Genomic DNA, 15977 nt, shown 5'->3' with positions numbered 1-15977 from the left:
TGCTTTAGAAATCTGTTTTAAGAACTCCTTCATTAGTGCACTAAGAATTGAACTTTGAGGCAAATAAGGATCTCTCAGTACAATCAACAAGAGCCACTAGGGTTTTGAGGTAGCAAATACAAGTGGTCCACGGCAAACGAGGGCAATGAAGTATTGGATAAATGATGGCTTTGGAAGAGCAGTGGCTAATGGTGTACCCTATAAAAAAGCCTTGTCACAAGTGTAGGGCATAAAGCACACTAATACTTCAATTCTTATGAAGGGGTTCTTAAATCTTGTTAAACCTAAAAGTAATAGTCACGCTTCATCTCAGCCTGTGCTTGATCCGAGCGATAAGGGGCATCTGATTTGTAAGAATGCCTCTAACCCTTATCACCATTATGGGAAATTTTGTCTTGATAATTTGATTTCAGCTTTCTTCTATGCCCCAAAGGAGGTGCTTGTTGGGCAATGCAATCTTGGTATCAAACCCCTCATTGATAATGGAGAGGTGAATACTGTAGATCTGAAGAGTGGTAAGGTTTTGGTTGAGGTGAGGGATGTTTCATCGGGCTTTATTTTAAGGTTTTGGTTGAGGTGAGGGATGTTTCATCGGGCTTTATTTTACAGCATTGTATTTCTGCATTGGGTGGGGTTCCCGTATTGTGGCTAAGAAGGTGGCTACCATTTCAAACTCGTCAATATGCATTCTTAATATTAAGGAAAAGCATGGCCCTCTCTCATTTGTGGGTCACTTCATGGGAGCTCATCTACATCAATCTGAGATTGCTAGATGGATGCAAAGACGTAGACAAACACCTCTTTTCCTATAATTTCCCTGCTTTCTAGGGCTTTTTCATATTAAGTTTGAAGCTGTCGCACAGAGAGAATTTCTTCAGAATAGCAGCCACTGGTTTCATGGTAGATTTGGCCTGTGTTTGAGACCTTGGAAACCCTTATTTGACCCAAATCCGGAACCTCTCTCAAAGGTTCCTGTTTGAGTTTTCTTTGCCACCAGTCCCAAGAAATGTCCAACTGCTCGAAATATTAGTAGGATCCGCTGGTGAGTTTGTAATAATAAACTCAGAGGAGGGTGGACTGCATCTGAGGTTTGTCAGGGTTTGTAAATCTTTTGAAACCTATCTGCAATGAGGTTCACATCCTGGCAGACGGCTGGTCCTGGCTGCTGTTCCTTGACTTCAAAGGTCTCCGCTTAAAATGCTTCAAATATATGAAGGTTGGACAAAGGACTACAGTATGCCTTTTGTCTCTCCATTTCAAGTTGACATGTAAGCTTCATTCTCAAAAATGGATAAAAAATAAAGAGTTACCAGGGAATGATTTCATTTGGAGAAATCATGCGTGTTTTGTGTATTGTCAGAATGAAGAGAATGACCCCTGCTCTACAGGTGTTAGGGAAGCCTCTTTGGAATCCTTGGGGTATCTAGTTTCTTATTTCCAGGAAAAGGAAAAAATCGGCTATTGAGGTAGAAGATGTTAATGCATGATAGCTTCGGTAAGATAAATGATTGAATGAGAGATAAATGAAGTCTCTCATTCAATCATTTATCCTATCGATAATTATGATGAAAAACTTGAAGCTATTAATCCTTCATTTGGCAATCATTCTTCATTTGTATATGATCAATCTACTTAGTTCCATCAAATGCTTAACTATCGATAATCATCCTATAGCATAGAATCCCGATTTAATATCGGTTACATTATTTGTGTTCACCGATTATTAAATCAGGCTAACCAATGCAATCCGATTTATATCGGTTAACATATTTAATATTAAACAAATGATTATCGGATCAACCAAACACCGATTAGTATCGGGTGTCAATATAAGCTTGCACCGATTGACATCGGGTTATGTATGCACCGATTAATATCGAGTGGCAAGGTAAATAAGCACCGATTGGTATCAGGCTGTTAAGTTAAGCATACACCGATTGTTATCAGTTGTTAAGATAAACATACACCGATTGGTATCGGTTGTTAAATATACACCGTTTGTTATTAATGCGATTAGCAAAGGGGCACGATCAAGTAATGTCTTGATCGGTCATGACCGGTCAAGGCATTGCTTGATCGTACCCAACTTGCTATATATATCAAATGGCATTGTGAGAAAGGACATCGAAATTAATAAATGCTCCTCTCACCTGCCATACAAAAGAAGATAGTCAGATTTACAAGATAAATAGATAATACATAGAACAAGATAATATCATCTAGAATATAACTTGCATATTGAATGTAAATTGAACATCATTTACATGGTATCAGAGCTATAGTTAAATCGACCCTGAGGCTGTTCAATTTTGCGGAAAATTCCAAACAAGCATATATTCAACATCACAATTTTTTCAATGGCTAGCACTATCAGATTTGAAGATAGACTCGGAGGAGGTGATGACTTCTCAGCATGGAAGTTCAGAATTCAAATGATTCTAAAAGAAAATAAAGTCGAATCATTTGTAAAAACTGAAACTGCAGAACCTGAGACTGAACCTGACAACACAACTTGGAGAGAGGGAAATGAAAAGGCCATCAAAATCATAGTTGATGGGGTGAGAAATAATATTATGCCCATCATAAGGAAACATGAGACAGCCTACAACATGTTCAAAACACTTGAAGATGCATTTGAGATATCTAATGCCAGTAGAACCTTGGCTTTAAAAAGAGAAATAAATCACATAGCCATGATCAAAGGAGAATCAGTCAATGCCTACTTCATGCGAATATCTGCCCTAAGGGATGAACTGACAACCCTTGGATATGAAATCCAAAGCAAAGAATTAACACTCATTGCTCTAGATGGGTTGCCTAGCATATGGGAAACATTCGTCCAAGGCATCAGTGCAAGGGATCAATTTCCAAAATTCGATAGGCTAAAGGTTGACTGTCTCCAAGAGGAATCAAGGCAAAATAAGAAAGGGATCAAGCAAAAGAATATAGATGAAGATATCCAAGTTCTAAATACAAACTCAAACAAGAAAAGCAAACAGAAACAATTCAGAAAGAGAAAAGGTCGTCACAGCAAGAAAACCTTCAAGAAGGACCTTTCTCAGATTCAATGTTACAAATGTGACAAATTTGGGCACTATGTTGCCAAATGTCCAGAAAGACCTAAGCAACAAGCCACATTTGCCAAAACAGGAAAATCTAAAAGGGAAGAGGACTCCGAGAACTATGTACTCTATTCAGCACTCACAAACCAAGCATCAAACAAAGTTAACTCCTAGGTGATCGACAGTGGCTCATCCAGACATATTACAGGATTCAGAGAAGTGCTAGACTCCATGAAAGAGGAGAATGATGAGGAAGTAACTATCGGAGAAGACTCTACACATCCAATCAAAGGAGTTGGAACCTGCACCATCAAACTAAAGTCAAGTGTATCGTTACAACTTAAAGGAGTACTATATGTTCCAGGCATCAAGAGAAATCTAGTCTCAATATCAGCACTGGAGGATAATGGATACAGAGTGACCTTCATGGACAACAGAGTATTGGCTTGGCCAAAGAATTCATCCATCAAGAAAGCTAAAACGATTGGTCAAAGACAAGGCTACCTGTATGAGCTATGCACAGAGCCCAACTTAGTCCTAATCCATCAAACTACAGATGCTAATGAAGTCTAGCATAGAAGACTAGGCCACCTAAATTTTAGAGCTTTATCATCAATGGGAGACCTTGTCACAGGTCTACCTAAGTTAAAGCAATATCATTCAAGGGCATGCAAAGGATGTGCCCTAGGTAAAAATACTAAGGGTGATTTTCAAAATAGTACTAAGAAAACAAGTAAAATTTTAAAGTTAGTTCATTCTGATGTATGTGGACCCATGTCCGTACCTTCTTTGGGGGGATTTTTGTATTATGTAATATTTGTTGATGACTACTCTAGAAAAACTTGGATCTACTTTCTGAAATGTAAAGAATCGGAAGAGATCCTTAATAGGTTTAAAGAATTCAAATCATTAACAAAGAACTACTTAGGAAATAAAGTTAAAACCCTAAGAACTAATAATGGGGGCGAATACACATCTGAATTATTTAAAGAGTTTTGTAAAAATTCAGGGATTAAGAGGGAGTTAACAATACCTTATAACCCTCAACAAAATGGGATAGCTAAGAGGAAAAATAGGACAATCGTTGAAGCTGCCAAAGCTATGATTCTTGATCAGAATCTAAATATCAATCTTTGGGCAGAAGCAACTAGCACTGTTGTATATATTCAAAACAAATGTCCTCACTCCCATCTTGAAGATAAGACCCCTGAGGAAGTCTTTACTAAATCAAAACCAGATATCAGCCATCTTAGGATATTTGGATGCCCTGTCTATATTCATGTACCTAGAGAGAAAAGATTAAAATTAGAACCTTCTGGAAAAAGGGGAATTCTTGTAGGATATAGTGAAACCTCCAAAGCCTATAGGATCTATATACCTGGTCAAAAGAATATTGAACTAAGTAGGGTTGTGATCTTTAGAGCAAGGGTAAGCCTTCAAAAGAGCCCAAAGCTCACTAGAGCCTGAAGTCTATATCCCTACCCCTAGCATAGATGAAGATCCTACTCCTGAGCTTCAGAGGGAGAATCCTAAAAAAACTATAGGTGAAACTCAAAATCCACCTAGAGAAAACCTCAAGAAAAGACCACTATGGGCCACCAAGACTATAGCAGAAGCTCAGAAGTTTGTTGCTCCTTCAGGAACCTTCAAGGAAAGCAAAAGGCCTAATAAATTCACTAGCTATGTTGCCCTTATGAATGATCTCTCTAAAACCATGTATCAGATGCACTTGAACATCAAGTATGGAAGGATGTCATGTCTGAAGAGTATCAGTCCATTATGAAAAATGATGTTTGGGAAATTGTTCCTAGGCCAACTAAGAAATCAATTGTTTCATCTAAATGGTTGTTCAAGATCAAACATGCTACAGATGGCAGTATTGAAAAACACAAGGCCAAATTTGTAGCTAGAGGATTCTCACAAAGGGCAGGAATAGATTATGAAGAAACTTTTGCACCTGTTGCCAGATATACATCAGTAAGAGCTATATTAGCCATTGCAACAAAAAAGGGGTCAAAGGTACACTAGATGGATGTTAAGACAACATTTCTAAATGGTGAGATCTCAGAAGAAGTCTACCTAGAGCAACCTAAAGGGTTTGAAATTTATGATGTTGAGTCTCATGTGTGTAGACTCGAGAAAGCTCTCTATGGGCTTAAACAGTCTCCCAGGGCCTGGTATGAAAGAATTGACACCTATCTCTCAGGACTAGGCTTCTCTAAGAATGATGCAGATCATAATCTCTACTACAAAAGAAATAAAGGTGATATGCTAATATTGATTTTATATGTTGATGACTTATTAATCACAAGAAATGATCACCTTATAGATCAATGCAAGAAAGATCTATCCAAAGAATTTGATATGAAGGACTTGGGACTTCTTCGTTACTTCCTAGGGTTGGAAGTATGGCAGAATTCTGACAACATTATACTCAACCAAGGAAAGTATACCTTGGACATTTTGAAGAGATTCGAAATGAAAAACTGTAGGCCTATGACCTCTCTTATGGAAACCAATTTACATAAACTTAAAGAAGCAGCAGCACAGTCACAACCCACTAACCCTACTCAATACAGACAGATGATTGGATCCCTAATGTACCTGGTAAATACAAGCCATATATTTGTTATGCAGTTAATGCTCTAAGTCAATTTATGTGTGAACCTAAGGAGATACCCCTGGTTGCAGTAAAACACATTATGAGATACCTACAAGGTACCCTAAACCTTGGTCTCAGATATGAGAAAGTTGATATAGACCTACATGGATTTACAGATTCAGATTGGGCTGGAAGTGTGACTAACAGAAAAAACACTTCAGTGTGTTGCTTCAGTCTAGGTTCAGCTATGATATCTTGGATCAGCAGGAAGCAGTCTTCCGTAGCTCAAAGCTCCACCGAGGCCAAATACATTGCAGCATCTATGGCTGCCCGAGAAGCAGTATGGCTTAGGAAGCTGCTTGTGGGGTTGTTTGGAGAACCTATGAAACCCACTGTTATACATTGTGACAATCAGAGCTGCATTAAACTATCAGTAAATCCAGTGTTCCATGACAAATCCAAGCATATTGAGATTCCATACCACTATGTGCGAGATATGGTAGACAGGAATGTGATCCAATTAGAATATGTTTGTACAAGAGATCAAACTGCAGATATTCTGACCAAACCTCTTTCCAGTGTGAAGGTTGATCACTTCAAAAAGGGTTTAGGTATGATAGAAAGGTAATTTGCTTTGTAAATCTGTATTTGCATATCAATAAGATGTTTAATGTGTAAACTTCTTTGTTATGATAGGACATTTTGGATTTTATCCCTTGGGTTCATATCTAAGAGGTGACGATCTCTCAAGATAATGAACACTTGTATAAAGACATTATAAGGTGACGATCTTATGATGTCCAAACCAGTTATCATGTTGGATCTCTGGTGTGTCATGGATGTGCCATGATTGTGTTGTGATAAAACATTTGTATAAGGTGTTAGTGCACATATCACAACTTGGATAAGATGAGAATTTCATCTTTCTCATATGATTATCCTTAAGTATTGCGTGTTCAGGCAATACTGATATCACATGCTTAGGTGATATCCTGTCATCACAAGATTGACGTGATGAACTTGTGTGTCACGTGTCATGTGATTAGGTGATATGATTTTCTAGAGAGTCAGATTGTGTAAAGAATGCTAACTATCATTTGAATTGTGATGCTTGATATATTGTTTGCATTTATCTTACCTAGCTAAGAGGGAGTGTTAGTGCATGATAGCTTCGGTAAGATAAATGATTGAATGAGAGATAAATGAAGTCTCTCATTCAATCATTTATCCTATCGATAATTATGATGAAAAACTTCAAGCTATTACTTCATTTGATAACCATTCTTCATTTGTATATGATCAATCTACTTAGTTCGATCAAATGCTTAACTATCGATAATCATCCTATAGCTTAGAATCCCGATTTACATTATTTGTGTTCACCGATTATTAAATCGAGCTAACCAATGCAATCCGATTTATATCGGTTAACATATTTAATATTAAACAAATGATTATTGGATCAACCAAACACCGATTAGTATCAGGTGTCAATATAAGCTTGCACCGATTGATATTGGGTTATGTATGCACCGATTAATATCGGGTGGCAAGGTAAATAAGCACCGATTGGTATCGGGTTGTTAAGTTAAGCATACACCGATTGTTATCAGTTGTTAAGATAAACATACACTGAATGGTATCGGTTGTTAAATATACACCTTTTGTTATTAATGCGATTAGCAAAGGGGCACAATCAAGTAATGTCTTGATCGGTCATGACCGGTCAAGGCATTGCTTGATCATACCCAGCTTGCTATATATATCAAATGGCATTTGTGAGAAAGGACATCGAAATTAATAAATGCTCCTCTCACCTGCCATACAAAAGAAGATAGTCAGATTTACAAGATAAATAGATAATACATAGAACAAGATAATATCAACTAGAATATAACTTGCATATTGAATGTAAATTGAACATCATTTACAGAAGATGGGGTCACAGAACTGGTTGCAGTGGAAGGAATACCTCAAGCATTAGTAGTAGAAGAAGAAAAGACAGATTCTGTGCAGTCACTGAAGGAATTTCCTTTTTATGGATCCCCCATTTTACAAGACCTGCTGGCTGTCTTGGGTGGTTTAACTCAGGTGGATCTTGACATCTTTTCTACTGCATGGATAAGTGATAGAAGATGTGGTGCCAAATGCATTCAGCATAAAGGTAGAGCATATAAAGCATCAATCAGTGAAGGATGGTTGTGTTCCTCCCTCAACCATCCCTCAGAGGAGCAGACACTTCGCCTCTTCTTTTGTTTGAACAGGATCCTTTTACTATCTAGGTAACACGTTTGTTCTCTTTCCTTTGGGAATATGCTATCTCTAGATTTTGGACAGCTTTTGTTTAGTGGAGCTGGCACCATTTTTATGGTCTGGGTCCTTGAGTATATAATTTATAATATTCAGTTGTCACTATCAAGTCATGTGAGTTTTTGGCATGCAGTGAACATCTGTTGGTTTTATTTTCTTGTAAGAACGATTATCACTTTCATTGGCAGAGGGTCCCAATTGATTCCCTCATTTAAATAATCAAAAAAAAAAAAAAAAAAACTATGAAGGGAAATGTCTTCATGTTTGATCCCCAATTTTCATTTATGTTTGCTTGTTGGGGTATCTTGTTCCCCTTCTTGGCTTTATGTACGAGTTTCTCAACCACTGATGTAGGTGGTACCTTGTTATTTTGTACTCGTTTTGTTTTTGTTTTTTCCTTTGTTGGACCTTTCTAGGTTTCTCTGCCTAGAACTTTCTATAGTATAATGCTGTACCCTCAAGGCTATTGATTAATGAAAAAGAGAAAAAAGTCTATTGACTAATTTGATCATCCATGGACATTAGTATAATTTCTGTCTTTCTTCCAAACAATGCTTTTAAAGCAGTGCCAGGATGACAGACTGTGAGTATGAATACCAGTGTCTCCGTCTCACATGCCCATGAGTTTTACAGAGTTTACTTCTGCCTTTATTTGTAGGAAGGTGGGATAATAACACTTGTCATCTCGCTAACTCTTTAATATTTATGCTTAGTAAATTCTGTAATGAGGCTCTAGACAATAAAATTGGTGTTCTGAAGCTTTATTCTTTATCTGATGAAAAGAACTGAAATACTAAGAAAATATATACAAAATTGAAATGCAAAATATACGCAAGGCTTCACTTCCTAAAAAATAAGAGCCAAAAAAAGTAGAAGATTTTCCCATGTTGATGAAGTGGTTGAAAATTTAAAAATTTAGGAGTGGTGGTGATGATGGGTGCCTTATATAGATTCTATTTTATCTCTTCTCTAAGACAGTGCAAAAAGATATCGCTTAGAAGGCTTTACTGTCAACTTCTATGGATGAGTCCAATGTTTCGAAAAGACAATCTTCAAGCAAACTTTCTTATGATCAAAGATAAACAGTAACATCTCTCAGAAAATTTTGCAAACATTAGATAGTCGAGAGAAGTTATTCTAAGCATTCAAATGGCTATCGGTTAAGCATACATACCAAAAGTATGGAAATGAATGAAAGATCAAGGGTAACCAAGTCAACTTTCTGGGGAAGACCAGAGAGGTATCTCAAATTTGTCCTGTCTATAACACTGACTCGTTTATCTGTACGAATCTTCTCAGCTACCTGCAAAAGTTCATGCAATGCATTCCTCTATTGTTATAATAAAATGGATGGTGAAAAACCCCAAGCAAAAACACCAATTGATCATAAAAGAGCAATGAAGTTGAGCAAAAGAATAAAATTTCTTACAAACATGAGAAAGATAAAGGAAAACGTAGGAAGCTTTTTTTAAAAAAATTGGACATGGTCAATAAATATAGCTCTTTCAAGAAGCTGAGTAGAAAGATTAACCAAGAAACATCACAACTGAGTAAAAACAAAATGAGACCACTGGGACAAACAGATCACCTAGAACAGCTAGCAACAGTCTCTCCAGCCATCAAAATACTAGAGCGTCCATATCACTATTACAAAACTCGTAATCTTCAAATACAATTACAATTACTTATCATCGTATTTTCATCTAACCAACCAAGGTCTTCATATCCTTCTCAAAGGATCTGACTCTAAATTCCACACAATCTTGCAACCAGAACTCCAGATAAATCCTTATTGGAGCAGGAGGGAAAGGCAAAGCATCTATATAAATGAAACTGTCAGAAAATGGCCCAGTAACACATTGCACGTCAAATTGATCAAGAGAAACATCAGAGATCCCCTTCCCTTTAAAAGAGCACTCTGATTGATTGGAACAGCGGTATCAGTAACAACATCAACATGTACACTATCAGTAACATCAACAGCATAGCACAAGTATCAGCAGTACCACATGAACATCACCAGTAACGGCAGTTCCATGTACAACATCATCAGCATCAAGAACATCAACACTAGAAACTCAAGCCAAGGAATAAGGAAAAACTCCTCTGGGATCATCATCAGCCTCAGAAAGAATACTATCAAAAAAGGCATCCTCATTACCAGCACAATCAATATCCCCACTGTCATGAACACTAGAAACCACCTAGAAAGAAAAAAAAAATGGACCTTAAAATGCTGAGAAGAGAAATTAACGTCTAAAAAGTCTTTCTGAACAAACTAAAAATCCTGATCATATCCAAGATCATCCGGAATTCTCCCCCACTGTACCTAATGAGGATCACCAAATAAGCTGCCACCAATGAACTGAAACTATGTCATCCTTTTTCTTAGATACCTGCAAAGCCATAGCATCGCAAACCAAAGAAATAGAGACTTTTGTTGAAAAGCCAGTGAGCATGCATTTATGGCCCTAAAAGATATCTTGTTCCTAGTGATCCAAATAAACCATAAGTATAACACTTCCAAATGACATGACAAGCCAAAGATTATGCAACCATTTATCAAGAGGAGAAGAACAAACAATCTTCCCAAATAATATATCAGACCAGCTAATACTAGGTTTACTAGACAACGAAGTCCAAACAGGTAAAAAATATTGCAACACCAATTTAGAATAGGGACAATCAAAAAACAAACGAGTGATAGACTCAACATTACTGCAAACCAAACAAATTTTAGACATAGGACCCAGCATAACCTCACCGACAACAAGCTTATTGAACATAAACAACCATTTAAGAAAATATTTTTTGCTCAGTAAGGTTAGACCAAATCCTCTTTAGCCACTTGACCCAAACATTGCCAGGCTCATCCACACACCAAATATTATTTAACCTTGAAAATCATTTATCAGAAAATGACAGAGTATAAGAATTTAGGAGTGACATCCAAGAATATCTTCGCTCCCAACCACCTCACAATATCCCAAAATTTATTATTCCAATGAATAACCTAAAACTGATATCAAGCCCAGCTCTTTTAACCATAGCGTAGGACCTCCTTTGTCACACAGACTAAACAAAAATCTTACGTAAAAGATCCCAAGCCAACAATTTCCCATTCTCAAGAAAATTATTAATAACATTAAGATCTTTGTTGTGCCAAGAATACGCATCACAGCCCCCAGTAGAAGCCAACAATGAATTTTTACCCTATAAAGACCACAAAATAGACCTAAAGCACAAAACCTTATCCTTATCATCAGAGAAGGCCTCATGGCCTTTAGTAAGCTCTTTCACATAACCCCAAGCCTTTCAAATAGAACAGAAAACCAAAAGGTTTAACTTTAAACTGTCAAACAGAATGTCCCCATATATGTAAACCATGCCAATTAGAGTTAGCTTTGTCAGGAATACAATCAGCCAATTAGCCGAATTATTCCTAGAGAGAATTTTCAAGGGCTCATTACCAGAACAAGCTTTAACAATCCATTTAACAGAAAAAGAATACCCACGAATAAAAATATTTCTAAGACCCATACCACGCACCTCCTTAGGAGCAGTACAGTGTGATAAAGAAATAGCATACCGCTTCTTACAGCCCTTACCATAAGGCCAAACAAATCTTCTAATAAGACTATCCAACCGCTTAATATGAGAGGAAGCAACAAGCAAACATGAATAGAATTATAGAAGTAAATAGTACAAGATAAAAACACCTTCTGACAAACCTGAAATCTCCCTGACAAAGAGAGGAGATTCCCTTGCCACCTTGAGATTTTCATTTAACTTTATCCAACGCCCACTGCAACATAGTCTTAAAACAAAGATTGAGAGAAAAAGAAATACCCAAGTCTAACAATCGCATCTAGACCTTAGCAAATCAAACCTCCATCTAAAAGCCAATTCAGAAAATCAGTATTCCAACACAAAAAGCTAGACTTACACACTACAATCTTACAGGCAGATTCAACACAAAAAAATCCAATCTATCATCCAACACTTTGAGATTCTGCTCATCCAACTATGCAAAAATACAGGTATCACCAACAAACCGTAACTCAATTACATCATTACTGGAAAGCAAGGGCAGCTTCTTTAATAGGATAATGAAATGCATGATGCTACAAACAGATGGAAGCTCAAGTTGTCATGGGAGCCAATGTACAATATGTCATTAGCTGAAATTTGCCACAAAATCATATATGATCAGAAGAACGTATGTGGCCATAACATACAAGACCAAACACTGGCAAATATTATATTTCCATCAGAGCACTGTCACCTGAAAGATAACTGCCACATGCAAGAGATGCACCACAAAGCAACTGAACACTGCCACAACTCAAATATGTCCACCACAAAAAGATATATTACCACAAGGTGACTAAGGACAACCACCAAAGATAACAACCACCACATTGAGGTGAACCCACCACAATCCCATAAACAAACCACTTAGGACTCCAAAAGATCAAAGTAACAACAGGACTACTGTCGCAACACCAGTTATGCCTATGACAACAACAATAACCACTACAAACTAGAAGTCGCCGCATGCCAAAGAAATTTTCACAACAAAGATAGTGGAAATGGGCCACCAGGATACAATATCTTTGCAATGAAAATGAGAGTAATGGAAAAGCGTGCAGTACTAAGAGCAAGTAATAATGAGGGAATTGGGTCACAACTATGCTTTGGGGATGCTGCAACATGGAATAAAACACTGTACAAAAATAGAAGGGAAGCAGCAACAGAAAAACAACAATAAACAACACCATAACTGAAAGATGACATAAGCGCAAGATCTGTGGCAGACAAAGATATCACAACAAAACCTAAAACATACATTTGGGCTACCAAAAAGATACCATGAATCATAAGCACCATATTTAACCACACAAATAGGTGCAGGCCAATAGCACCAATGTCAACAATCCAAAAACATTTTGATAGCTAATCCCATACTCAAAACCAGCAATCCTATGCCTTTACCCCAAAGCTTGTATTTATAGGGTATTAACCATCTAAGAAAGCACTCATGGTTTTAACAAAGCCATGGTATTCCAAAGGGAACATATAAATCATAGTCAAGATAACCATTCAAACCCAAGTGCCACCTTTCATGCATAAAGTGTAACTCCCACCATTTGACAAGTTGACCAATCAAACTAGGTGCTCCTTTTGGACAGACTAACTCCTCTTACAAGATGCTCTTACACACTGCCAAGAATATAAATCCAAGATGTTTTTCTTAGTCCACTACGTAGCCCACATATCAATGCTCTCTCACACCCATCATAATATAAATGCCAAATGGAGTATTGCCATCGAAGGAATCTTGAAATTCCTCCGAAGTGTGGCAGTTCATTCCATGAGGGGCCAAAAACTATTCACATTACAAATTATTAAATATTACATCATTCCAAGGAATTCCATGTTGATGATTTATAGCTTCGGTCGGAGTAATCCCATCAAATCATATGTATAAGTGATGCTGATTATACCATCAGCATGATTAATGATTTGTTAATATATATGTATACATATTAATATATGTAATAATAATAAGTGTTCTTATTATTATTATATATATGAATATTTATACATACATAATTTATGATTGGAATATTAAATCATTAATCACGCTATTGATAAATCAATGAGATTAAATTCATGTTGAATCGATAAGCAATATCGATTATATTAATCTAGTGATTAAATTGAATTTATAATCATGTTGTCTAAGTTACCGGTTCGGGTTCGGGCACCAGTTCGGGTTCGAAGAACCTGGTACGCCGGTACGGCAAAATTTTGAAAAGGGGTTTGGGTTCGTTTGGGTTCGTTAGTACAAAAACATGTAAATTATATATATATGCAACCTATAAGCATGAATTAAGATTAGCATGTCGCATAGCATCATATAAACAACAAAACCAACATAAACTTGTAGTCGTAGCATCATGATCATACCATAACAGCATCATATACATCAAGTCTAATATCAAAATGATAAAATATTCAAGTATCATTGTTTCAACTTTCAACAATTTAAAGTTTGATCATTAAATGGATTCAAACTAAGAACATCCAAGTTTAATTTTTCAAACTGAGGAATTGGATTTTGCCGGCAACACCCCCAACGGGGTCAAGGGGCAGCGCCCCTTGCGGGGGTCTGGGGGCCCCGCCGCCAACACCAAATCACAACCTTCAAACCCACACGGAACTCCATGGCGTGCATCAGTTTTCTGTTTTTTTAAGACGTCTAATTTTTTGCTTTTTAAGGTTATAACTTTCACTTTTTACAAGGTGGAATTGAAAAAAAAATTAAATTTGCATTGTTTTTTGACTTTACGGGCCGCCCAGCCGCCCAAGTTCGACTGGGTCCGCTCGGGATCGACTAGGTTCGACCCCGGGTTCGACTGTGTTTGACCAAGGTCGAACCCACTCTGGGTTTTTCGAACCCTGGTCGAACCCAGGTTGAACCGGACCCGGTTGAACCCGGACCCGTACCAAGGGGGCCCAGAGGCGAACCCGGTAACCTAGCATGTTGTTTATACCAAATTGAATATGAGCACCGAATTATTTATCATTTGCTAAATGATCATATGTATCAATTATATTGATCAAATGGAATGATCAATATAATAATCGATCATCCACATTAAACAGTTCGATATTATTAATTGCTGTTTGAATCAACTATGGTCGATCATCAATATCAAATGATTATGTGAATCGTTACCTTACTGTTAATAATAATAAACGATTATGTGAATCGTTGTTTAGAGAGGCATCTTGATGAGGAGACATGTCTCCACGTACGTGGAGGCATGTCTATTCATCGACATGCCCAAACCATGTCATATATATCATGATCGATTTTGATTCTAAAGGTAAGCACAGAAATCGAAAGTGCAAGCCAATAAGACATCGATCCCCTTCATTTGCAGTTCAGCAAATACTTTGTGAATTAATTTGTGTTCTCCTCATATTTGCAGCAACCTGCACATAGAGTTCATAGTCATATAGCTTAGTTGTGAAATAAGTAATAGAAAGAAAATTAAAACTACTCACATATCAAATCTGATCCAAATTTAACATGGTATCAGAGCTAGTTGAAGAAAAGGTCCGATCAGATTTGTAAAAGGAAACAACTAACCTCCATTAAATTTTCTAGAATTCTATATTCGACAAAATGGTGAATGAAGTTAGACCTGAGGATCGTCTTGAAGGAGCTGCAAATTTTGTATCATGGAAGTTTAGAATGATGTTCGCATTAAAGGAACATGAATTGAACACTCTTGTGGAAAAGGCCATACCCATGCCCGATGAAGAAGACGAGAAACTCCTATGGACAAGGAATAATAATAAAGGTATGAAGCTATTGGTGGATGGAGTAAAAGATCATATTGTTCCTATTATCTCAAAATTAGATACTGCCTATCTAATGTTCTCATCACTAGAGAACATGTTTGAGATAAATAACACTAGCAGGGTTTTTGCTCTGAAAGAGCAACTCCACCACATCAAAATGAACCAAGGTGAAACTATCACTTCATATTTCATGAGGATAACGGACCTAAGGAACCAACTATCTACAATTGGTCACACATTCGATAGCAAGGAGTTGACCATGTTGGCTCTCAACGAGCTTCCTACTTCTTGGGAATCGTTTATTCAAGGGATTAGTGCTCGATCCAAACTTCCCAAATTTGATCAGTTGAAAACTGATTGTATACAAGAAGAATCCAGGTTGATCACTAGAGGGATTGGAATTAACTCCACAAATGAAGATATGCAAGCCCTAAACTCTCAATCTCACAAAAGAGGAAAGAGGAATAACTCCAAGAAGAGGAAAGGCAAGGACTCAACTAGGAAGCAGTCATTCAAAAGGAAGAGGGACCTATCTAAAGTACAATGCTTTAGATGTGATAAATATGGTCATATTGTTGTAAAGTGTCCTAATAGACCTAAGCCTCAAGCCTCGATTGCAGAAGTCA

General features: G+C 37.1%; 1 protein-coding gene across 6 annotated transcripts in view; it reads right to left on the bottom strand.

Moving 5' to 3' along the window:
• The window catches only part of LOC131064983 (uncharacterized), a 109120-nt gene that overhangs the window by 51207 nt on the left and 41936 nt on the right, over positions 1-15977 (bottom strand). For 5 of the 6 annotated variants that reach the window (XM_057999327.2, XM_057999331.2, XM_057999328.2 and 2 more), the window contains exon 6: positions 9149-9277. The exons of the other annotated variant lie outside the window; for it this stretch is intronic. In XM_057999327.2, coding sequence (XP_057855310.2) covers positions 9149-9277 — 129 coding nt within the window. The remainder of the gene's footprint in view (positions 1-9148; positions 9278-15977) is intronic. 6 annotated transcript variants of the gene reach the window in all.

This window comes from Cryptomeria japonica, chromosome 6 (genome assembly GCF_030272615.1).
Source record: "Cryptomeria japonica chromosome 6, Sugi_1.0, whole genome shotgun sequence".
Classification (NCBI taxonomy): Eukaryota; Viridiplantae; Streptophyta; class Pinopsida; order Cupressales; family Cupressaceae; genus Cryptomeria; species Cryptomeria japonica.
This window is presented reverse-complemented; position numbering and strand designations above follow the sequence as displayed.